Source organism: Platalea leucorodia (genome assembly GCF_965183815.1).
Source record: "Platalea leucorodia genome assembly, chromosome: 1".
In the NCBI taxonomy this organism is placed as follows: Eukaryota; Metazoa; Chordata; class Aves; order Pelecaniformes; family Threskiornithidae; genus Platalea; species Platalea leucorodia.
Window position 1 is genome coordinate 73,601,744 of NC_138823.1, and position 26,130 is coordinate 73,627,873.

The following is a 26,130-nucleotide window of genomic DNA, read 5'->3' on the forward strand; positions in this document are numbered from 1 at the left end:
TACTCATTTTGTACAAAGGCAGTGAGCACAGACAGTTCTTAGTGCATTGAGCCTACATAATTAAACGTGTTTCCATTAACACACGCACACCGATGAAGCTTTAAAATGCAAAAAGATTTCCTTGGGGGGTGGCTTTAACAGGCGATCTAGGAATGCGAGTGAAAAGGTAGATGCTGCTGCACACTGTGCTGGTGAGTTCATGCCAGAGGCTGAGGAAAAGGTGGAGGGACGAGGCTAAAACCCGGTACCTGGCGTTGACCTGCCTACTGGCCTCTTCCTCCCCCTCATCCTCAGTATTGGGTTCTGTGACTGGCTGTTCTTCTTCCTCTTCTTCATACTCTTCCTCTTCTCTAAGGTCAGACCAAGGAAAGAGGCATGCAGTGGGATGGAAAGAGAGAAGGTGGAAGAGAAAATGACGTGAGTCCCCAGAAAAAAGAAATGCAATGAAGTTAGAAATGGAAGGAAAACACTGAGGAGGGGAGAGTTACGGCCCCCCATGCTAGACAAACAGCCACCTAAAACTTCCTGCTAAGTACGTGTGGGCGCAAGGATAGCTGCCAATACAAAACTTTTATCCTCTCCCCTATTTATTATTATTATTTTTTTTACTATTAATTTTGAAGACCCTAAAGATGCCATGGTATTTTCTCGAGGTTGGCTTTCCATTTGCTGCTGCCCTACCTGCAGAGGCGTTAATGGAAAACATTCAGGACAATACCAATGTTCAACTCGTTAGCCATCAAGCTGTGTCTGTTTGGCTTAAAGGACAGTACACGCTGTGCTGGCATGGGACAGCTGGCACTGGACATCACACTTTCTAAACTAACACAAATAAAACATTCCTGTTAAGCAGCCTATAGCTCAACTGGAAAACAGAACAGGGTGAACCATTAAGTTAGAAATAACAGAGAGATGAAATCAGTTCAGGACTATTTGCAAATAGCAATATTTAAGTTATTGGATGCCAGTACATGAACTATTTCAGTAAAGAGTCATTAGTATGGTCAAAGCAGGCTTCGGTTCAGCAGTAATTCTGGCAGAGGAGAATTATAAGTCACACATAAAGCCTCCATAACCTAAAAGCCACGTAAGTAAAAAAGAAAACTGTATTAAAAAAAACCAAAAAAGGCTACATTGTCTGCCTCTTCTCCCTCCCATTTATGCCCTTCCTCCCCAAACCAACAGACTTGTGGAAGATTTAGAAAATATTCTCTCTCTGGACTCCTTTTGCATTTGCAGTTCTCCACTTGATTTAATGATGAATACCATTAGGTTATATTCCATGCAAAAAGTAAAACATACAAACAGTAATAAAGTTTGTAAAACACTCATATTCTTTGCATTTTCCTGAAAGCTGGTTTTCTTTTCTCTAATTCTGAAGGGATGCTCTGTGCACTTTTTTCCATTTAGAATTAGTTTCCATGTCATAAGAATAATGAATATTTACAATGTGAGATCATGAACTCATCGAGTGCAATGCAAAGGGTCAATCCAAAATTTGTTGCATTTGTATGGAGCTAGTTATAAAATAATCAGGAAAATGGCAGCACCTGGAACTTTTCCAATACTCTGGCAAACATCTATAAGGTGGACATGTTCAACCATTCCTAAGGTATCAAGGTGACATAACCATCTCAGTTGTCATCTCTCCATCTCCTCGTCTTCTCCCCAAACACACATCTCCTCTATAGAGGCACCTCTCGACTGCCACACACTTATACATCTTTACATCTTGTGTTTATAAGCCTGAACCTACTGTTTAAAGTCTTGATACCAAGTCTTTTATTTACCAGAAGTGAAAGCTGTTTCCTTCCCCACTGATCACAGTTTTTGTAGTCAGTATTTATCAGAACAGGGTATTTAATTGGTACCTAGAGGCCCAAAACCACTTTTATGCTACAGCCTATTTCCCTAGAGCCAGCCAAAGTTTGGAACTAAATAAGGACTTACTATTCTAATTTTAGGCACCTGTTTTTGAAAATGCTGAGCTTCTGTGTAGAAAGTGTACAACTGTCAAGTGAATTGTATGTTAAATACTACAGGTGAGCAGTAATGAATTAAAATACAGTCTTCTGGGTTTCTTACTGCTTTGCAAAGCATCATTCTAATACATTCTTGGGTGAATCTGATTCCCATACTAGCTTAATTATAAATATGGAAACACCCTAAATTAAGCTTATATATAATAGCCTTCATAAAATTAAGATATATGACCCCTCCCTCATAAAAAGATTTACTGCACTTTGCCCTGGAAGGACTAGTTTTCCCACAAAAAAATCCTGCAAACCAAGCAGCTTTTAGAATTACAAGAGAAATGTCCATATAAGCTCAGGTTAACAGTTGAAAAACAAACCAGGAAACAGAACTGTGATATCTCAGTTTCCAGAACCATCAATGACATACTTTCCATAAGCACTAGCATTTACTTAAAAACATGATTAAAATAGAAATAGCTCTTCAGAATATATAAGATAGCTATGCTTAAAGGACCTTAGCTTTTTACATGCATGCTTCTTTCAGGTAGGCAGCACAATACACCCATGTGCTGAAGGCTAAGTTATAAAACAGCGAATTAATTCAATCTTTAAGTCAGTTACTGGACTGAAAACCATTATCACATAAAGACCAGTTTGGGACCCGTAAGGTTTTGGGTTCAGTCTATAGGTAGAGACACACTCCTGCCTACAACGAGAAACAGAACTTAGACCAGGAGGTGATATGACCTACATGGAGCTGAAGGGAATGTTTAGCCCCTGTCCTCCTCCACGGTGGGTTGTGAACTATTAATAATGTCACACGAAGGAAATACTTCTGTCTGCTGTGATGTTTATCTGCAAGTTCATCTTCGAAAGCAAAAAGTCAAGACCCTGCTTTTCAGATGTTATGATTTGCTGTACTCTAAAGAAGTAGATCAAGAGTAACAGCCCCTTAATTTGTACATTATTTGAGAATATCATATTTCAAAAGAAATATGCATGTACAGCAACCCTGTGTGGCACACTTCTTTTTACAGTTTATAATCAGACATTAACACATCCCTGATGGGTACTGTTTCCAAGCTGAATATTTTGGTGGCAGTCAATCTCTTATTGATTATTGCACATATATTTGAACTGTGGATAATAAAAAAGAAAACTGAATTAACTGGGTGGCCTCTAAGAAGTGAGCATATGCAAATGCTACACACACTCCATCTGCTCAGAGCTCACAGAGTAGCAGGCGTTACACACCTATTAGAGCGACTGGCTTGGTGGCCTGACATTCCAAGGCTGCTGACAGCAGACAGCAGTAGTCAGATGCTGAGATCTGAGATGGACAAAATAATGAAAATGAGTTTATTTATTCCTGACCCAGAAAGAGGACCTCTATAATCACCTGACTCAGCTTTCCTTATGACAGAGGCTGGAAGTTAACTGATGTCTTCACTCCCCTCCAGCTGTCTAGCAACAGTGAAACGTCTCTGCGCGCCCATTGTCATACCTTAACTGGTGGATTAATTTTAGAGATTCCAGTCGGATGATTCTCCTGTCAGGCCCATTTCCTCAAATCTCCTTGACTTTCAGATCAAAAGCTTAGAAGCAGCTTTGACTGGAAAGCTTGCTTCCTCTGCTAACACTGCCTCTAGGAGAAGAGCAGGTAGATGGCAATTGGCTGGAAAAGCCAGAGGAAGGAGCTGGCTCTGCGAGCCTCGGGGGTGGAGATGACTGGTGCTGTGCACGGAGGCGGGCTCGCTCCCCAGCCTGCGGGAGCCAAGTTCAGTTGAGGGAAACTTGCACAATGGAAATAAGCGCATGCTTAGGAGAGATGGTCAACGCTGGCAAAGTCCTCTTTCAGCAACTAAACTCACAGTTTCAGACCCCTGGACTATCCCCAAAAAGTGGATCGGATTCAGATCAGCGGAGAGGGGTAAGCTCACAGGCAGGAATCAAGCATGGTCTTTTTTCAACCAAAGCAATAGTGGCAGTTGTTTCTCAGTATTGTTAGAGAACAGATACTCCGTCCTCAATCTTTCCCAAGAGGTAGAAAAGGAAAATTTCCACTTGATTATTTATTAAAACAGGAAAACATCAACTACAGACAGATGACATTCTTGTAAAGCTATGAATGTCAGACACACAGATGCTCAAAGAGAACAGCGAATTTGTAAATTCATCTGGACCCTTCAGGGTTATGTGTTCATTTTTGTGTGCAATGGAGAAGGGATGATGTGGAAAAGCTCTCTTTCCCTCCCATATACACATGTAAATTTGGTGTCAATGCACTAATAGAATTAAGAAAAATGATTCCTAGGGAGGTTTTCGGTTAAACTAGGTTGCAGAAGCCAGCATGTTTTTCAGTAGTGCAGAGGAACCTATCCTGTTCAACAGAAGGCAAATATTTATCCTGAGGCAGGGAGGAAGGGTTTCAGCTAATGCTGAAGGGTCAGATATATTCAGCTAACCTTAAGGCTATTGCTGGGTTACTTCAGTTCCACGATAAAAGTACCAGATTAGAAGTATTTAAACAAAAGCTTTATAGCAGTGAAAACAAATTTCAAAACAACCACTGTGTTTATTTTCATCTTTAAAATGGATTACTGCTACAGGCTAACACCCTCACCAACCAACCAACCAACCAAAACCCCCACAAATCTTTATGAAGTATATCATCAGTCATGGCAACTAACATGGATCTACTAAGGCACAGTTTTTGCTCAGTTGTTTCAACTAAAGTTTGACATGAAAGCATTTATAGTCCCTTAAAATACTTTAAAATATAAAAATGCTTAAAAAGACTACAAAAGTGCAGTTTACGGATAGAGAACTACTAGGGCATCAAAACGAAATCTAGGCAAAGGCTTTAGAACTAATGGATTAACCTTTCTCCTTTTTTAAATAAATTAAAAAAAAAATAAGAAGAGTGCCAATCAAACTTGTCCTGCTGATATTAAATAGCTACTCTAAGTTGCAGAGACACAAGCACTAACAAACACAGGTTGATGAAAGGAAATGATAATCAAGGCACTCATCTACAAGTGTAGCTGAAGGCAGGGGCAAAGTCTGTAAGATGCTAGGCATCATACCTAACACACACCTAACCTAGCCACAGCTAGATGATTTTAAAATTAAGGCACCATTCCAAAGACACTGACACTCACTCCACAAGTACTCAAAGCACCAAAAAAATGCTCTCCATCTTACTGGTCCCTAGAGCTGAATAATGTGTACAAGGTTATCTCACCACTGTCCTCTCCAGGCTCCCCCCAAACTCTTCCCTTCACAGAGTTTTGATGAATGCAGCTTAAAGAAACTCAGGCTTTCTTTGTTCTAGCTTGTAGCCCAGAAACACAAGTTTCTCACTCCCCCCATCCAAAAACAAACCCCAAACATACAGCTAATAGAAAAATCAAAGGCTGTGCTGAAGGAAAAGAAAAAAAAACAAAACAAAACAAAAAAACCAAAACAAAACCCAAAGCCAGAAAATAAGCATGAGCACAGAAACACATTCTGCTCTGTTTGGGATCAAAGGAAATTTTTAAAATGTACGATATGCTTTATATCATTTTAATTCAAGAAGAATTTGACCACTAATGTTTGAATAGAACAATAGGAAAAAGGATGGTCTTGCCATAATTAGGCTACCAATGTTTTGGTCTGCACATACAATGCACATAAAAGTTCATTCATGAGATAACAGGGGATTAAAATATCTCCCTTTTGGTATATGATTCCCATTTGTGTAGGGCTCATTTAACCTTTACTAAAGTCTTACTAAATATTTCCTTCTTAATTTTGCAGGTTATTAGACAAGGCCCTAAGTGTACTTCTGAGCCTTTTGCGACCACCCACAGAATCACACAGAAATTCCCAAGAAATGTGAACGCTGCACTTCAGTGGAAAAAGGGGCCTTGGAGTTATGAAGCGACCCAGAGAAGAAAGGACCGAGGAATTGTAAAGCTATCGGCCATTATTCCCACACTCTGAAAATCACCCTATGTGCTGTTAATTACTGATGAGGAATTTTCTCTCTCCCTTTTTTTTTGTAATTTAAGTCAAGTGCTTTTCAGTTTAGCTTTTTTAAATTACTTTCATTTAAACTTTCCCTGCCTTTCAGAGGAGCAGCTCCTGATTAGGACTACTGGCCACATTCAGTGAAATAAGATCACCATTAGCCATTCCACAATATTATTCTAAATGAAATACTACAGTTGATCTAACAAACTTTTTTCTGAGGTTGTTCCCCTCCCACCTTCAAACCTCTGACCTGTTTTACCTCTTGCACAGCACTTGGAAAACTGCTTCTCTGAAACCCTCCCAGGTGAACAAACAGAAAATGAAAAATGTTCCATCAGGAAGAGATCTTTACAAGTCACAGTGGATGTAGTTTTATTTTCTTTTGCCATCGCTTGCCATTGTCCTCAATTTAAAAGTGAAATTCCACTTTCATAGATTAGACAGCACAATTCATAGCCAAATTCCTAAGTCCTTGTAAAACAAACAAATGCTTTGGTACACTTCTTATTCCCTTCTTCTATCCTAGCTGCCAGGACAGATTCAACTAGCCTTTTACGTGAAAGCCAAAAGTGGTAATAATTTAAATTCATTTATTACTCTGTATAAAGATACAGCAATATACTTTCCTCCACCATTAAAAACAAAACTAAAGAAATGACCTATTAAGCCCCCCCATTTCCATTCCACTGCTACCTGTTATAGATCACTGCAGTTGGTGCAATTATGTGAAGATTAAAATACATTAAATGATACAGATAACAACTTAACTTGCAAAGCCTCAAAATTTGGCCTTCTGCACAGAAAGGAAACTAAGATGCATAATTGCAAAGGTCAAAAGGAAAATTATCCTACTATTTATGCCCTAAATAAAGAAAACTGTTCAGAAAAAAAGTTGAGGAAATAACAAATAATGCAAAGTAGGTGTTTTCACTATGCCTTCCTGATATGCTGTTCTTTAGGTTACTGTTATTTTCTTATCCCTAAAATATGATCATTAACAACTTTTCACACCTAAATAATACCTACATAATGCCTCCACATTTTTTTAATTGATGGAGTTGGTTTATTTGGACACATCAAAGCAGAGCAAGACAGCAGAGTCTTGCTTAAGATACTGGCAAGGTTGTGCAAGGACCTCAAGAGTCCCAACTCTGATCACTGAACAGCACTGCTGTTTTTACATCTGTGTGAGCAGAAGAGGTAAAGAAACAGAATCATGATGTAAAGAGACTTTAGGAGCAATAAATACTGAAACATATACAGAAAAAGAGAATAAATGGTGTTTTCAGAGCTTGGAACTGCATATTGTTTGACACTTGAAGGTTACAGTTATTGCCCCTTACTTCAAAGGAAGGGATCTGGAAATGGCATCCAGCCAAACTGCTGTCTTTTTTTTTTTTCCTCCCATCCCATCATATATATAAAAAACCTCTCCTGGCCTCAGAAGATCATGTTTACAAATACTGGGAACACACTGTGGAGGTGAACTCTCTAAGGCATGTATAGTCTAGTGTGTAAGACACTACCATGGACCTCCAGAAAAACATATTCACATCCTGGTTTGGCATTACATTTCTTCAGGTAGTTCACCAAAGCTAAATACACAGTGGGGAGAAGAAAAAAAAAAAAAAAAAAAAATTAGGCTAAGTTGTTCTGTGCTTTCATTTGCCATGTAGCTATAACCTCATTTAAGTTTCAGTGCTTTCTTCATTCCTCTTGAAATTCAAACAGGGAAAATCTACCCTTGCCTTTACAGCAAAGTACAGTGCTGTCAACTAGACTCTGCATGTATACCAAGTATAAAACATTTCCTTTCAGCAAGACCCACAGACAGCAGACAGTACGCCTACTACAAAACCTGACATTTCTACACAGACATTTTAATTCAGATAAAAAGTGCTGGTATCAACCTGAGACAGTAACAGGACCAGTACACAAGATACTCATTAAGCTGTAACTTTTAAATATTTTTTTAATTATTATTCATGCATTACATCAATGGAGTCTTTTGTTTACGGTATAGCTGTGAAAGAAAATTTTTCTTAACCTGTCTCATGTCTCTTCCTCTACGCATTCCTTATGGAAGCTTCCAAGATATTCTTACAAAGAATAAGATCACAAATTTCACATTTTTATTCTCTCTCCTTTCAAATCTGCTTGACTTCATTCTTCAAATAACTCTACCTGCACAAGAGAAATAAACGTGTCCTCCCTGCCCCAAACCTAAAATAGCAGATCACATTTTTGTATGTTATTGTTGTCAAAGACTAATAAAGGTCTGATGCTATGAACAGACACTACCTTACCAAGCCTTTTAATTTCAAGGATAAATCTTCTTTCCAAAACCACTGCTTTTACACTGCATTTCCATTTTTGCTCATACCAACCAAACTGTGAAAAAAGTTAATATCTCCCCACAACTGATCATATGCCATTCTATTTCAAAGCCCAAATGCTAGGTAGCTCAGCTTATATGTATATGTGTTAAAGGGATCCTTAACATATCCACAGATATGTGACTGTGTGTTTACTCTGGAGATGTTTTCTTTGTCTAGATTCATGCCTCAGTTGTTTTAAATATCCAAAACCAGGAACCAGAGATAAACATCTAGGAAAAAAATACATTTGTTTCCTTCTATTACAGCAATAAAAATAAATTGATTTCTTTTCTCTTCTGGGCCTTTAATAATCCATATCACAGCCTGAGTCCTGCATTAAATGCTGATGTTGAGTCTCCCCACTTTGCTGTTTCATACCTATCATACCACTCATCGTAGCTGCCACAGACAGCAACTCTAAGAGATGTGGAATGTACCCATCCTAAATAAAATAAACTAAACCCCACCCACCACTGTAACCAGCACTTTGATTTACAGCCATAAGCATTTACATAATCAAAACATTTCACACAGTGTAGTGGAAAGTCACCAGAACTTGAAACATCATGATAAAAACTAGAATTTTGCCATATTGAATGCTAGAGAAAAATCAAGGATTAGCTATGGTTTAGGATGTCTGAAAACATGGAAAATCATAATAAAAAAAAAAAAGAAGCCTCAGCTGTATTTTGGACGAACCACCCCTGGAGGCCTGGCTCTACATGAAGCAATTTGAATAATGAGTTAATGAGGCATAATAGCCAAACTAAGCTCTGTGCCGTTGGTTAGAAACTCAACAGGAACCCAAAGTTAAGCAGAAAAAATGCTTCGCATCAGAGGCTCAGCTGTGTTCATTGTTTTCTGGTAAAACCAAAATAGTGTCATGATCTCTTCCTGCATCTCAGCAATCCTCAAGCATCAGAAACATCTATTTTCTAACAAATAGAACCTTAGGACTTCTTAGCACATCTTTCCTTTATTTAGACAACAGTTTTCCAGTTTTTTCTAGGACTGTGAAGGCTGTGAAAACCCTTGAGCCCAGTTTGCACTGTGCAACGGTGCTGTGTCCAGGTAGCCCAGAAATTTGCAGGAAACTTTGGAATTCCCTGTGCTACTCTTTGCTCAGAGGAAGAGTCCAAAGAGCCTTCCAGGTAGGACGCTAACAAAAGCACAGCTCATAAGCACATAATTCCCTGTTTGGTCTTCTGCTGGTTTTCCCTCCTCAATACAGTTCTCCTGAAGGCCAAGTTTCTTCAGATTGAAAAATCTGGAAGCCTCAGGTGAACTGGAACAGCTGGTCTTCCTCATGCCTTTTTAGCCCCACGATCTAGAAATGATAGCTTGTTAAATCCAGCTTCGGTCACTGATTCAGGATGCGGGCTCTGCTCTGATGAGTTCTTAAGATGGCTGTCAGCTCTTCTGCTTGTTAGGTTTCAAACACGGGCAATACCGACAAGAAAGTCCTAACCAAGGCCTCGTTATCTCCAGATGAACACACATAGTGTTTTATGACCGATCCTAGTAATTCTTTCACGATTTTCAATGATATAAAACAAAGCAAAGCTATGAAAAAGAAGAAGAATAAAGCAGACAGTCTAGTAAAGTGAGGAAAATACCTTATCCTAGCTATTCATGACTTTATAAACCTCAGTCTTTGATTGTCACTAATTCCACAAAGCTTTGACAGAGCTGTTCACTCAAATGCTGGTAAGAGGTGCCAGTGTCAATCTCACAGAAGCTTCCCTGAGTACGTTTGCTAAGTCTGGCTGGCACAGCTCTGATGGGACATCCAGGGAGAGAGACGGGGATGTGCAAGTTCCATGCCACTCTTTATATTTTTCCCCGTCTCTATCCATTGTGTGGTTGGAAAAATCTAGCTTTACTTTAAAAAGAAAAAAAAAATGCATGGGAGAATTTGTTTAAATGTCTACCGCTTAAGAAACAGCCTGCTAGACCACAGATTGAGAGCACTCACTCAGTTTGGACCAGGGTAGAAAACTTTAGGAGGTGCCCTTAGTGAAGCATTTAAACATCCTATTAACAGGACTGAAGTTCACCCCAGGCTTTTTGGTGCTCTATGCCATCATGGCAAAAGAAAGAAGTTTTGAGCAAAGCAAACCTGCTGGTGGTCAGGACTGGCATTTTAAAGTACTCTGCAGCAGCTACATATCCTTAAACCAACCTTCAGCCTTTCTTAGTTAGTAGTCATTATCAACTTCTTTATTTATTTAGTAACAGGCACATTAGCCTGGGTTTCACTCTCCATGAAAACTATTTTAACACAAAGCAGATTTGGGTCTTTATTTATTTTGAACCACAAGCAAAAAAGCAATACATTTAGTTTGGAAGAAGGTTGCCAAATGGATGAAAAAGGCCTGCAAGTTTTCCTTTTGGTTGCCCTTAGCATTTACGGTCAACTTTTCCCAGCTCAAAACCCAAAGTCTGCTCTCAATTAGCCTGGCGTAAATCAGAGCAACTCCATTGACTTCAGACAGCTTTTCTGGATATAGAGCATTGTGAGACAGAACAGAATTTGGCCAATATTGTCTTTTTTTGTTTTACCGGCATCATGGATTTTTCTCTTTTTGGAAGACTTATCGTTTGACACAAAGCAGATGACTGTGGACAACCTGTTTGATGTGGTAAACAAAAGCAAAGTAACCGCCAAACCAGCTGACGGAGTTAGAAAGGAAAGAAACATGAACACTGTGGGAAGGAGAATGCTGAGGAAGAACTTGAACCTTCTACTGATTTTGGTAGTGAAGTCCAAAAATAACCAAGAATATTGCCCCAAACAAAATTTAGTACAGTGTAAGTGACTTTAATCTCTAATCATGTCCATCAGAAGCAATTCCACTGAATTTGATGGTGCTAATCTACTGTAAAACCAGACATAGACATCTGCAACCACACACTAAGTTTAGATACCAGCAGGAGCAACACAATAAGATTATCATTAATATTGTTACATGTTTCCTATTGGTAAAGAAAATGCAGTGAAGGAATAAAGAGACTGAAACCCATTTTGCAGACTATTTTTCAGAAAATACAGCATTGCAAAAACTTATTGTGAACTTTCTTCCTTCACTGAGAAGGACTAGGATTAAGAACCACAAGAAGGTCACTATCAGAAGACAGAACTTTCCTAGATGAACAAAAGTTACTTTCAGTTTAGAGAGATAATAAGTAATTTTTATCCATGTGTATAGATTCCTCTCTACAACACTAATGATGGAGGCAGAAGGGACACAACAAGCATTTCTTTTGACAAAAACAGGTGATGCCTGCATCGTATTATAACATATGTTTTTAAAATTTCATTACAAATTGCAGCAAGGCCTACACTTATGATGCTCTATTAAAATCCCTTAAACCCATAAATATGTTGCATCAGAGACCATGTGCTCAAATTTGAAAACTTGATTCCGCTAGGAACAATGCAGAGAGAAAAACCTCTTTCCGCTTAAGGTTAACTGAAACTTTATAAATGTGTAAAAATTTTGTATGAGTCATTCAACTTCACTATTTTTTCTGTTTAAATGTTAATGAATAGAAGTCATGAAGCATTTACTTTATTTTTTTGTCCCAGTTTAGCTATCAGGTGTAGAGATACTGTTGCATTCATCTGGACTATTTCACTGAAAGCTGAGAGACTCACTGGGATATGATAAAGCAGGAAGGCTGGTTTTCCTCTTCCTACCACAACTACAGATTTGGGTAGATGATGAGACTAAAAATGCGAAGGACAAAATCAGCTTTTCTGAAATGCTTGTTTACCAGGAACCCAGCAGGATTTATAGAAGAGCCAACAGTTGACTAGCTTCTTGTTATGGCAACTTTGAAAATTTCACTGGACATAGAACTTGCATCTTTGGGTACCAAAACATATTCCGTGGTCTGTAATGTCCAGTGGGAAGAAAACTGATTTGCTAGCTACAAGTAACACTCCCTGTCTTTACCTGCTAAGAGGGTTGGAGAATGGGAGGAAAAAAAAGGATTTTTATTTAACTAATATGTGAAGTGAAGATCAGTGTTACATAAATTCATAATTGAATGCCTCTTTCCTTAGAAAGGCAGGTGAGCAAGTTAGAAATTCCAAATTCAGTTGAAGAGAATTTAATTATTTTCCTAGAGAAGATTCCAAGGACAACTGCAACTTAAACTTTAAACTTAAATTATTCTTTAAATTATGTCAGCTTCAAGGAGGATGCAGAGCAAAACTGGATTTCTTTTTCAGAAAAGGAAGATAATTATTGAAATTATGCTATGTTGGTGAAAAAGTATTTCTACGAACTTGTGAAACTAATCTGCCATGTTTCTACTGCCCCGATACTAAAAATCAGCTCAAACACAAATTCATTAAGAATTACTGAAGATTGCAAAATAAAACTAGTAAGCAAACTTTAATAGTGAGAAAACATATTGGCAGCAGTTGTTATCTTGCATGACTTGTATTTGTTTAACTAGAGTAAGAGAAGCCACAATTTTTGTAGAGTTGAAGCATCCCCTTATTTCTAACCCAAATTAATCAGTTTAAACAAATCAGTGATATCCGCTGCACATCCATGGGTACAGATTCTCAATCACATTGGTAAGGCATGAAGCAGGGGTCAAGATCATGCACGAGGCCTTCCATGCAGAGCGGCTGAAGCCCCCAGCTGTACTCACACTGAAGATGCTTTAAACTCAGCCTCAAATGCACTGTCATCCTTGTCATCAGCCTGTGAGACCACGGGGCGCTCAGCCTCCAGCTCACTAAAGGCCCGGCCAATAGAAGGTGATGGAAAATAAGCATGAATGTTTTGCCAAATGCAAGAAGAAAGGAAGGAAAAAAAAAAAAAAAAAAGCCATTATGCGGTATACAACACGCAACTACTGTTTAAATTATCTGGAGTCTTATATTTTCATATTTCCTGAAGCCATTAAGCTTTAGTCAACTCAGTTTGCTTTGCAAGAAGGGCTGCTTTACACATAACGCAGGATTTTAAGGCTCTAAGTTCACATCTAGTGCTAACCATAGAAACCCCCGAAGAACTTTCCAAATGTTATAATCAACACAATATATGCTCTTCATGGAGCGTGCTTCGGTTTTGCAAATTGCACCTTGAGTCATGGGATGAGAGATGTGTCCAGCTTTAGCTATCTGCAGCATATGTACCTTCACCTGAGCTAGTCAGCCGGATTCCCTTTATGGTCAACAAGGAGAAACAGCCAGTTTCAGAGCATGATTCACCTTGGTTGAAATTTCAGGCATGTAGAATACATTAGATAACCGAAGGCCTAGCAGTGCTTGCTGCACTCCACTGACATCAAAGGGAGGCAAGCTGACCAGACATCTGACTTAGGCAAAATTAATTCCAGCCCTCTTGTGAGGTAGTCGGACACGCTGAGGATCTGCAGCTCTCTTTTTTCCTAAGCATGCGTAGCCCAAGCCAACCATTATGGGACTGGCAATGACACTAGCTTTGACTGACTCCAGTGTTACAGACTGCTACTCAACTAGTCATTACTGTCTCTCTTTCACTAATTATGAAACATTAGATACGTTCACTACTACAGTGTAGCCTCAAAAGAAAATATTTATGTTGGAATGCTGATTGCAAAGGGGGAAAAAAAGAAGAATGAACTGTAACATATGCAGGACAAGTAAGTCTGCATTAATGTGACTATGCCCTTGTTACCATCTTCTATTATGTTGCTGTATTGAATATAAAATCTGGCAATGGATAAGATTAACCTTGGTTAGCTCCCATATCAAATGCTCTACGTCATGTGGTTTGGGTCCATTTACTTAGGGAACATGGTGCCAAAGAACTTGTCTATGTAGATAAATCAAGTCACCTACAAATCCATTTCTTTTTGTTGGTGGTGGGTTTTTTTGTTTTAATTTTAAATACACTTTTTTTTCCTTTTTTTAATTCAATGGAAAGAGGGGAAAAAAGAAAACAAAAGTCTGGCAGATTAATAAAGTGCAGTGAATATAACGGAAAGTAATAGGGGAAAAGAAAGGAGCATTCCCCAACTCATGCACTTACCTCTCACTAAGATCTTCAACGCGCTGTCCGTGGCCTAGCATAAAGCTAGGGTTCGACTGACTGCATGGACTCGCAGGGGCCGATAAAGTGCTTTTGACGTTCTGTACCGAGTGCCTGCGGCTCCTTCGGCGCTCTAACCCCCTCCGCTCACTAGCGCCAAGACTGGCCCTTCTCCGGTCCTTGCGCCCACTGGGAGGGGGGTCAGCACTCTCATCTCCATCCTCATGTCTCAGTGTCATCTGAGAAAGAAAGGAAGAAAGGCAAGGCTTCTGACACAGTTCCTTTAGGTATCACAGGTCTTCACACCTAGGCTTTAAAAATTAACTGATCTCAACATGATTCACTCCTATTAGCGTCACCATTTCTATAGCTATCCCTCTAACTTGCTGTCTATCCACTAGTGCAGCATAGCAGCTCTAATAATGGAATTATATACTGATACCTTGTATAGAACACTACAGGATCTGTAACAACACATTTATCCATCTCCTAGTTTGTTTTTGTTTCATGTTTTTTTTTTGGTTTTTTTTTTGTTTGTTTGTTTGTTATGTAGGACTTAATATTCAAGGAAACTGAGCAGTGTTGGACACCTAGCTCTCTATTTCCTTCCAAAATACCTAGGTGAAGTCTTGGCTCTAGTGAAATCAGCAGAAAAAACTCTCATGCATTGACTGATTGAACGTTTCCTCATGTTCAGGCATGATGCTTGTAATGATTGAGTGGAAGTTACCATCTACTACTTTAGAAAGTATTTTAGAATAGTGCCATCATTTCTTCCCAGCCAAGGAAGAGATCAGCAGATGTATATGTAACTGCATTCCTCTTAAAAGTCTCAATTTTTATAGATCTCCCTGCAAAGTAAACAAAGGAAAAAAAGACCTAGCAAAAAACCCTATTTCTGTGAACTGGTACCACAACGGATTAAAAGAAAAAAACACAGACCACATGTCTCCTCTAAGCCTCCCAATTTTTAGGTTAGCATAATTACTTTCACGTATGCCTTTCGCTGGAAAATTCAGTATTTCCTGCCAATTCAGAAGCACTGTCAACACAGAGGAACATATGTATAATATCAGAAAATAATGATGCTGACAACAGCATGGCCACAATGACATTTGACAGAAACTTCTGACACAGGTTGGGAGCTCATCAGCTGGAAATAGTAGAGGAGTAAAATATGGGTGTAACACCTAGTATCTTGAACTACAGCATGCCGTTGACATGCCAATGTGAAATACCTCTAAGAGAAACAAAGCAAGTGCTACTTCAGGGTATGTAAGGAGAGATATTGCTGGCAGAAACAACAAAGCTACTGTTGGATCTCACCTGAAATGCAGCATAACATTTAAGTAATCTTTATATGAGAAATTTCCATTCAAATACGCAGAGGTACCGACGAGGGCTATGTGGGTGATCAGAAGAATGCACATCTTCTTGTTTCTATTAGTCTTGTTATTCTGATAATTCTTACCAGAAGTGACTTTAACAAAACAAAGGCAGTGGGAAGTGTGATATCTCTGCTTAGGGTGTAAAATCTATTTCAGTAAGGAAGAAGAGATTTCTTAGATAAAGAACAACATTGGCAGAAAAAAGAAAGAATATGCATAGGCATGCCTAAATTTAGTCTGGTCATCAAGAGAAAGCTGGTACCCAACTAATCCAACCGGTAATTTCGCAATCAAGTCTTTCAGTAGGCACGGCATGAGCAAAAAAACCCTGCTTTTAAGATTAATGATCATCTTTTAAAAAGGATTTTATGACCTGATGCCTCTGACAATAGAAGAAGAAAGAAGAACACGGAGCCCTCTCATTCTCATGTTTCTATTTTGGCCTGCAAAATTGTTGTATATAAAACTGTTGTATACAAAACTTAACTCTGCTAAAGTTAGTGAAGCGACATGGGTATAGAGTTGATGATGAAAATGGAGAATCACCTATACCAAATCCTTTGCTGTACTGAGATGGAGATAAAGTAATTTCATTTCATCACACCAGAATATGAATTCACTTTTACCTTACATTAACTTCAGCCTAAACGTCCCCGCTCTAACACTTCCCGAAGTCTGAAAAGAGGCTAATTATTAAGAAACTGGTTATCCTACCTTACATATAAATACTTCAGAAGTAGTTATTTTATACTTAGGTGGTGAATGTGGAGTCACTCATTACTCCATTGCTGCAAACTGTATAGGATCTGGTCCAGTGTAAACTCGTAAACAAGGACTTGCTGGGTATTCAGCTGCAGAACAAGTGGTATTTGTGAAGCTGAGCTCAGCCGAACCTTTTTCATGAGCTGAATACTTTTGCATATGGAAAGAACTTCTACTTAATTCAGGATGTGTAACTAGCAGTCTGAGAAAGTTTTAATTGCAGGCAGAACTGCCTCTAAGGAGGCTAGTAAATGTGCTGGTTTGCCGTGGAGTATGCCCCAGCTTTAGCATGAAATGCTTTTGCATTAAACGCAGCTATGTACCATAGCAGGTCACATATACCGATGTGCGTAATACTTGTAGCAACCAGACGTTTTTCTTTTAAAATAAAATAGATAACCAAATTTCACCTAGGTTACATTCCCCCCTCCTCTCGGCTTTGAAGTTAGCACAAGCTGTAAGATGCATAAAACAGGGCATGTTATGTTACCTCATAAATGTTAAATTGCTCAACTAAGTCCAAGTCTGTTCCTTTCTTGTTCAAGTGTCTCTGTGAAATAGCTTCAATGCCTAGCTCTTCCAGACAGTCCACCACGTCGTAGAAAGAGTCTTGATCTGGCAACCCCGACAGCGTCTAAGAATCAAAGGAAAAACATTTAAATCTGTTTGTTTTGAAAAGAATTAAACAAAGGTTTTAAAAGCGGGTGGCAAGTGGTGCTGTGTATGATTTCAATAAAGTAAAACCCATGATGTGGGATTAGAGACACCGCTAGAAAATAAAAAACAAGTGGCACAGCTTTTAACAAACAACTCTCTGCACTGTGTAGAAAAATGAATAATTGGCAAAACAAATCAATGTTGTTATTTCACACAAAAAAGTATGGAAAATGTGGGTCTTTAAAATACACAGTTGGATTCTTCCTGGTTTCACTGAAGTACAGATTTAAAGAACAGAGAATGTTAAAGCACCAAACACAGGGATAAAAGCAAAGAGAGAGAAAAAAAATGGTTTAGCTAAAAACAGTGAAGCTGATTTCCTACTGATTCCTGTAAGTTTGGCCTTAAGAAGAAAAAGTCCAACGCACAGCTGTGTGATGTCAGGACAGCAGGGAGCATCCTGCACCATGTGCCTACTGTCCTCCACACCTGCAGCAGAGGTCATCCTCCCAACGCACAAATTGTTTTATATCACAGAGATATTGACTCCTCGCCTCCCTTTCTTCCTTTCAACTTGAAAAGTCTTATTAAATGTACACTGACTCCTTAACTGCTATAAAATGTTATGAGTTACTAATTCCTGATTATGGGGTAAGTTGTTACCAGTGACAATGGGGAGGAGCTTTTGCACACTAGAAAATAAAGAATGCCAATAATAACAGCTATTGAAAATGAACTGTTTGAGTTCAGAGCTTTCTTCTATGGCACCTGCTCTATGTCCAAGAGAGAGCACTTTTCTTACCATAGCCAATTCCCATTTTTTTGGTGAATTCAGAAAACTGGGAAAAGGAAAGTGGTCTTCTGCAGCATACCATGTATACCGTAGTATGCCACCGCAGCGTATGTAGCAAGAGAGATTGAATCAAGCCACTCACAGCTTTACTGCAGAGTAACGTGTGGGAAGAGGACATGGGCACTGGACAACTTTGTTCAGAGCGCAAGTGAACTTCACCCACCAGAGTCCTGCAGACATTTACAAAGACAATAGAAAACACTACTATTCTGGTTTGCCATTGATTTCTATGCAGCGTGTGCTGATTTTTTACTGCTCTTTATGCATGATGCAGCAAAATGAGTCTAATTCTGCTCGTGTTGAGCAGAAACTGCTGAACATACTGCGCAACCTACTTGCAGAGCAACATACACCTCATCGCAAGAATCAGTCTATGCAGAGCCACCTCTGCAAAATACGGGAGAGTGCACACTGGAAGCAACACAGTTATTAAGGATTAGCTCACCAGAGAGATGCTTATTCTCAAGTAGTTACCCCTCTCCTATTTAATTAGCTAAGTAACTTATCTATACTCCCAGCAGAGGAGAGAAAGAGCAAGAGATAGAGAGAGCACATGCAAAAACCAGGCCCTCTCCAGAAAGAGTTTCATCTCCTCATGCCCGGGATGGGATGAACTGTGCTCTGAGAATACTGGTTTTCTGTCTGGTGAGGTCCACCACTACAAGAATGTTTAGCACAAACACTAATGAAATGTTAGGGTTATACATTCAGGGTTATATGTTTAGGCTCTAATTAAGAATTTGGCTCTGCCCAGGACAGTATTTAAGCCTATTTAAAACCCACTGAAGACCATGGAACTAAATTTTCCTGAACAGTGCTGAAAATAGACACCATGTGCATTCTGTTCTTTCCTAAACTGACACCTAGCATTAAGTAGAAATCCAAGGATACAGCAGATGAAGCTATCACACTGCAAATTCAATGTAGCTTTAATTCGGATAAGGAAATACTATAACCGAAAACAGTATCTATCAGGCTTTCTCTTATTTATGAAAGAAGTGGACAGCAGCTACGACAACCTGAGTGTCTTCAGGCACAATAAGACGTGATGTCTTACATGAAAAAGGGTGGACAAACAGTCAGATCTGGACAGATCTTCTGAGCATTTACTTCTTAAAATATCAGGAAGTGGTCTTAATGTCGATATGCAGATCACCAGCCTTCAAGTATAGCTTTTTTAAAATCTGAGATCAGGCAGACTGTAGACAAGGAAAACAGCAGCATAATGTAGTATTTACTGGCAATCCTGCTTTTGTCAGCAGCCTTTTATTGGTTAATATAATTTTAAATCATGCAGCAGTGGAAATCCAATTTTCATTGCATGCTAGTGGCCAGAACTGGGCAACTGAACTCCCGACTATAGAAATCAAATATTTTTCCTTCGCGTGGTTTGTCATTAAACTCAAAGATCCATTTTCAGAGCCTAATGCATATCAAATTCAATTTCTAAGACTATAAAATGGGATGTAAAAGGGCACCACTGGTGTCACAACAAGGTCAGTTCAATCTAGCTCAGGAGAAAGATTTTTGCAGTAACTAACACAAGGGACATGAAGTGCTTGCATAAATGACTGATTAATTCTGGCTTGTAATATTAGAAGACAAGAGTGGGTCCGCATTTTCCTGGTGCCTTTATAAAGGAAACGAAAGCTGCAGCCAGCAGAGCAGAGGTCATGAATTTGGCAGGTCCTTCCAAGGTCCTTGCTCTTCCTCAGTACCTGATTAAGTTCAAAATGATACCCCCATATCAAAATACACATACAAGTCCCAAATATTTCCTCCTGCTCTGAAGACTGAACCTTACAAAACGAAAACCTGTCTAGAGAATTAAAATTTAGTCACTTGGAGAAGTGTGTTTAAACCATACTCTGTGGTTTGCTTGCTGAATTTTATTACATTACCACTAGCCTAGACCAAAACTGGGATGTCAGCTGAAACTCTTCAGAATTCAGGTGTACAAAGGATGCATGAATATGAATGTCAAGACTCATCGCTATGCCTCTACCCAGTTTTGGTTTGAGGAAACATCCCTGAATTAGGATTTTTATCTGTTTGTTGCTGTGTGATTTTCCAAGTTGCTTTTCCAAGCCCTTGCAGGAAAGCCTGTGCAGCTTTGAGTTCTTCCCTCTCAAGCTGCTGCTTTTGGAATGGTGAACTACATTAAGACCAAAACCCCAGCCCAAGAGTTTTGAGCTTGATATATCTTAACAACATTTTTACCAAAGCCTAAACAACACATTTTACCTACCACTATCTGTAACAGTCGCAATGAAAAGAAAGGCAAGAAAACTAATGAAGTTGTATTGGGGGTTAAAAAAAAAAAAAAAAGTTTTATGGTAGTGTAACAGCCAAATGTTTTCCTAGATGATAAAACCTATTAGACAACATACTCAACTGATAATAGCACAATATTCTTATCACTACCTATCTGCAGTTATGTTTCTGAACAAAACCTGACATAAATTAGTGTTAGGCTATGCCTAGCTTCAGACTGAAAGGCTTTCTTTTATTTGCAGTTTTTAAAACGTGTAGCTCTGGATGATACCAGCTAGTAAAACTAAGTATGGTGCCTTTTGTCATTTACAAAACCGTCACAGTATAAAGCAGTGGTGCCGAGAGGATACAGACAGCAGGAAGTCCCTTTGGTGTGCAATGCTTTACATGCAAGTCCAAGTAATGTAAGAGTACTGCTCCGGTTACTAAACATCCAACAGACCGGGCTTCACTACAGGGCCCATGCACTAGATTGAGAGGCATTAGCTAAATCCTACATGCGACAGTGAAAAGCACTACATGGTAAATAAACAGGCTTAAGGGCATTAGCCAAGTTTTCAATTGCTTTGGGATAGGAAGAAGCATCTCTCATGTATGTGTTTTCCCAGGAACCACAACTTCTTCTGAAACATCTGGTGTGGCCGATGTCAAGGACTTGAGATGATGATTGCTCCAGGGTGGCAGCTGCAATGTTCTTAAGGCAGGTCACCAAAAAACGATGTGCCAGCCACTGTTTTAACACCACACTGGCCTGAAACAGCACTTTTTCAGCTACAACTGATGGACTGCTGGTGGGTGGTGCTCTAAGCTCCCACTAGTAACCACTGGCTGGGAAGCTGGTGCTTAAATTCTAGTCTTATACTGGACCTGCTAAAAAACATTCAGTGCTTAATTTTACTATACCAAAATGTATTAATTTTTATATACCTCATAATTATTTTATCTACCTTTTTTTTAAAAAATGTATGAGAGAACAAGCAATATTAAATACAGGTAAAAAGAAAATCAACAGTAATCTTACAACTACAAAGCTTCCAGTGTAATCTCAATAATGAAGAGGTTTTATAGCAAGTAAATATAAAGTGAATTGAATGCAACACAGAATTTTCTTTCTGCATTTGATGAGCGGTTTTTTTTTTTATATATAGAGGAAACACAAAGGCTTTAGTCTATCCAGACCTCAGTAACAAAAATGAAGAAAGTAGAGATTAGAATAAGATCTAACAGATCTAACCAAAGGAAGATAACAAAGGTTCTACTGGAACTATATATAACCAGAAGTATCTGCATTGGGATCAATCTCATTTAAGAGATTCATCAATGCTTAAATCCCCCGAAATTAAGAGAGGCCTAATGAAATGTTAGTGTAAGTAAATTGGTTAAACATCAACAAAAGAAAGGCAGAGGATAAAAGGATTGGGGCAATTCTTATGTCTGGGCAGATGTGTTTTCTGGTCTTGAGCAAGAAGGAAAACAGTCTGTAAATGTATACATGGAAAAAAAAAAGGAGTAGAAGTATGCTTCCTTAAGACAAATCCCTCGTGAGGACTCTGTCTGCACTGAAAACTTTGACATTTCCTCGCCTAGAGAAGTTGAAACCATCTGAGCCTTCTTTGTATTCTCTGCGGGGGAAAAAAATTACAACTGTGACATGCTGCTTGCTGTTTTCTCTATAATCATGAAAAAAATCCCATTAAAAACATCATAAAGCTGTCCATAAGCCAGATCATAATTATACATGTGGCATTGTGGGATTCCTCTCTTCCTTGATCTTCATAACTGCCTTGCTCCTTTGACTGCGCGACGCTGCTTCTTTTTGTGTGTTTTTAAAGAACTACCTCCTCCTAAAAATAGCTTTAAATGCAGTGAAAAACTCAGACTAAAGGAATCAACTATAGGATAATAAAAGAGTCAACATAGAACAAAATTTTTGAAGAAGTCAAACACCAGGTAGATTACCACTGCATAAATGAAGAAGATAATTATCTCAGAAAGAGGAACTGGTACATTGAAACGACGAGGTGTAAAAGGGAGACGTTAAAATCTAGTTGCTTTCGCTTTAATAGCAGCTACAGACAGAAACATATAAAGCTGGTGATGCCTTTCACAAAGAGTACATCAGTGAGATATGGTGGTCTTCTAAAGTCAAGAGGATCCCTGCTACCACGTAAGCAGGAGCAAGGGTCGCTTTATGTAAAAGCACAGTAACATCAGTGATGTCAACCAGGAGAGGTTAGTGCCTCTCAAGCATCTTTGCTGGACGGTATCTGCCATTAAGAAAATATTTTATCAAAAAAACACCAAAGCAAGCCATGGCCCCAACCATGTAGCCATAAGCACAATAAGCTGGCAGCTTGATTTATGACCTCCATCGACAAACTCAGGATCTTTAAATGAATATGAATATAATGAAGAATAATAATAGTCCATAACACTCTGGCCTATTAAGTATAATAATAAAACACACAGTTATTTTGATTTGCTAGTAGTACGTTGATCTTTGGTGCTCTTTAAAAAATCCATTTTTAATTTTAGTCACCCTAAGATTTGTTTAAGACAAGATGCTAATTTTAAAGGAATGTACACTAGTAAATTTCTAACTTTTACAGGCCTTTCATTTTCTCCCTCCTCATAGCACAAGTGAGTACTTTGGAAAACGTTTGATTTTACTGCAAAACTACTACTTGTAATACAGGACATCAAAAAATATAAGGAAAGAAGAAAAAATGTAACCTCGTTTTTTTTAAGCAGAAACACTCTTACTAGCACTCAGACCTGTTAAATTCATCATATTTGGTCTGCAGTAAAAAAAAAATTTAAACAATCTGAACTAGAAAATTGTGCACAATGCAAGCCTTTGTGAGCATGTGATCTTTTCACCAGCCCTTGCTTTCCTTCTCCCCTTGGATCATGCGTTGACTTAGTTTGTGGAGGTTTGTTTTGCACCGTGCTGTCAGCGTTGGGAGAGGAGCCGTGTCATAACGCGCTTCCGCACAGCATCTAGCAAAATAGCAATTCTGCTCCCAGCTGCTGCCTCTGGGTGACTGCAACACAAGTAACAAGAGTATGCTGATTGATTACAGTTTGTCCTGCAACTTCTCTGGCACAGGTCTCCTTTGTCGTATATTCTCAACAGGGAAGATCATTATACAATTGAAAATACTAACATTATCTCCACCAGTTATGCCAACAAAGTAAACAAACCTTGTTAACCAAGGTCATTGCGTAAACCAGTAGTTCGGTATCAACCCCATCCTTCTCCTCCAGGATCTCCATGATGTTGGACCACTGCTTGGCTCCTAGAGGGAAAGCAGAAACCATTGGTGATGGTGATCAAAACGGAAAGCTATAGCATCAGCATTTATCCAAGAGGTAGCACAAGGTGGAATGATGCGGCCAGGGGGAAGATCAAGAGGAAAGACAGTTATCTCTGGCTTCCTCGACAGTCTCCCCTGCTTCACAAAGAGTGAAGTTAATACAGTCAGTGAAAGCTACAGTGCATCCTAATGCAAGGATCTAAAATATGCCAGGTGGACTTTCCCCAGAGGTACCAATTTCTCTCCCTCGATGGTGAAGGAAGTTCTGTTAGCCCAGTTTGATTGACAGTGAACTTGTAAAATCAGGTGGGAGGAATTTTACCGCACCTATCATAGGTTCACATTGGCTTAGATAAATCTCAGTGCATTTGATGCTTACATTCCGAGTGATATTACTGAGTTATGCTGCATTAAGATAAGTCCTGTTGACAAAACAGTGCAGCAGAGAAACATAGATTTCTCAAATTACAGGCTGTGTATCTTGGATAAAAGAAATGATCAATGAGGGGAAAAGATTTTTGCTGTGGTTCTTACTCCAATTATTTTAATAAGAATCCCCTCTACAGAACTTTCAGATACATTTCTCTCATTTTTCCACTAACCAAGGTCAAAAGTTGTTCTTCTCGTTATGACGTATTTGCTTGATTTGCATGTTGATTTGCATTTGCAGGATTATCTGATGCCAAAACCCAAGTGGCTTAGTGAGTCATTGTGCCAAAAACGGCAGACAGGCAACGCCAGACAGACTCAAGATAACCTCTTGTGTGGAAGGTACCTTGTAAAGCCATCCTATTTCATTTGGCTAAAGGCAGATGGTTGCGTTTACTAAAGAAAAAACCCACGTAACTATTTTATCTAGGAAACTGAAGTAAATAATGAACGACTATAATTCAGTGTTTTGTTTGGAGTAAAGTTAAAGGCGAGGAGGACGCAGCAGAAAGCTAACCCTAACTTCGAGATACTCAATTCAACTACACCAGCATAACTGCAGGAGTCTTTGAATTTCAGAGGGAAAAATGCAGAGTGTTCCAACAGCTCGCATCCCCTAAACACTACAGGGATGACGACAGTTCGAGTATAATCAGGCAGTAAAATGCAGATGTTTCATCACCACAACCTGGTGCTGACTGATCAGTGACCCCAATGTTAAAACTCTGCATTACTCTCACAGTGATAATGGCCCTTGTTTATTCATGCTGATATTATATATATATATATATCCTGCTACACAGACATCAAATCTCTGCTAACCAAGGATCTCCGTTTTCAAGGCAATGGCAGTGCACTGTGTGCAAAACCTGTCTATTAAGTAACACACAGACAGCAATATTTCTCCTGTTTCTTTTTCCCTTCTTTTTGAGACATTCGCTGATCTTTCCTACTGAATAATAAATCAGAGCTTCCTTATCTCAAGCAAAATCAAAGGAGGGAGGGATTCACTCTCAGCTCTCCAAATTTATTTATGTGCATTACTAATTAAGAACTAATTCAAATACACAGCTGTAATGAAAATACACTAGACAATTCTTTACCAGATTTTCTATATTACCAGACATTTTGTGCAGTACATGTTCAAAAGACATGTGGAACAAATTCACTCGGCTCACAAATGATATATGATCAGCAGGAATGATATCCTCAGTACAAAAATGTCTTCCTGTGGTTTTCAGTGAAAAATAAAAATGGAAGAAAATAAGAAAGAGAAACAAAATGGGGAAACCATGCAAGTCTGACTTATAACAATGCCATTTGGAAAAAAGCGATTTGATAACAACATAAAAAATTAATTATTTAATCCATACTGCATTATTCAGTGATTGTTCTTGAGAAACATGCCTTTATTTTGCAGGCAGGTTTTAGTCTCATTGGAACAATCCTGGTTTGTTTTTTAAAGACAGCATCGTGGTGTGTGATTTTTTTTTGCCTGAATGTCTTGATACTTCTCCATTATCAAAAAAGAGTATTTTCAGGATCGCGTGGCTGTGTTCCTGCAAGGATGATACATAATTTTCTTCTTGCCATGCTGCTTCTCTGTTTCAGAATACAATTTTTTAAAATCGTTAATCAGGCACACTTACTAGTAAGGCAGCCTTGTAACAGCTCATCCATCTTTCAAAGGCTTTAATTAAGGTGCTACTATCAAACTTAGGCAATATCCAAAATCCAGCCTTAAATTTGAAATTCTTCATCTATTCCCTAACTAATATCAAGAGGAGGCAGTACTGTCAATGACTTTGACAGAGCTACTGCAATCTGTACCAGATTAAACCTTTCTTTTCAAACGCTATCTTCCTCATTATGATCTCAAGCCGAACAGCCAAGGAGTAAACATGGAAATAGCCATAAGGTCGTCTACCCACCTGGGGACAAGGCAGTTCGGGTATGGAAGTTGCACCATGAACTTACTGCATTACTATACCTGGGTTAATATTCCCTGCTAATATATAACGAGAGCCTATGGTCTCCAACCTAT

At 38.9% G+C, this 26,130-nt stretch overlaps 1 protein-coding gene across 3 annotated transcripts in view; it reads right to left on the bottom strand.

Moving 5' to 3' along the window:
• Positions 1-26,130, bottom strand: part of FHOD3 (formin homology 2 domain containing 3) — a gene marked incomplete at both ends in the record, with an annotated part of 399,092 nt that overhangs the window by 98,175 nt on the left and 274,787 nt on the right. The window contains 5 exons of one of the 3 annotated variants that reach the window (XM_082304476.1): positions 249-350; positions 13,040-13,126; positions 14,407-14,645; positions 17,047-17,190; positions 23,545-23,639. In XM_082304476.1, coding sequence (XP_082160602.1) covers positions 249-350; positions 13,040-13,126; positions 14,407-14,645; positions 17,047-17,190; positions 23,545-23,639 — 667 coding nt within the window. The remainder of the gene's footprint in view (positions 1-248; positions 351-13,039; positions 13,127-14,406; positions 14,646-17,046; positions 17,191-23,544; positions 23,640-26,130) is intronic. The other 2 variants (XM_082304477.1, XM_082304478.1) reach the window with 2 other exon arrangements.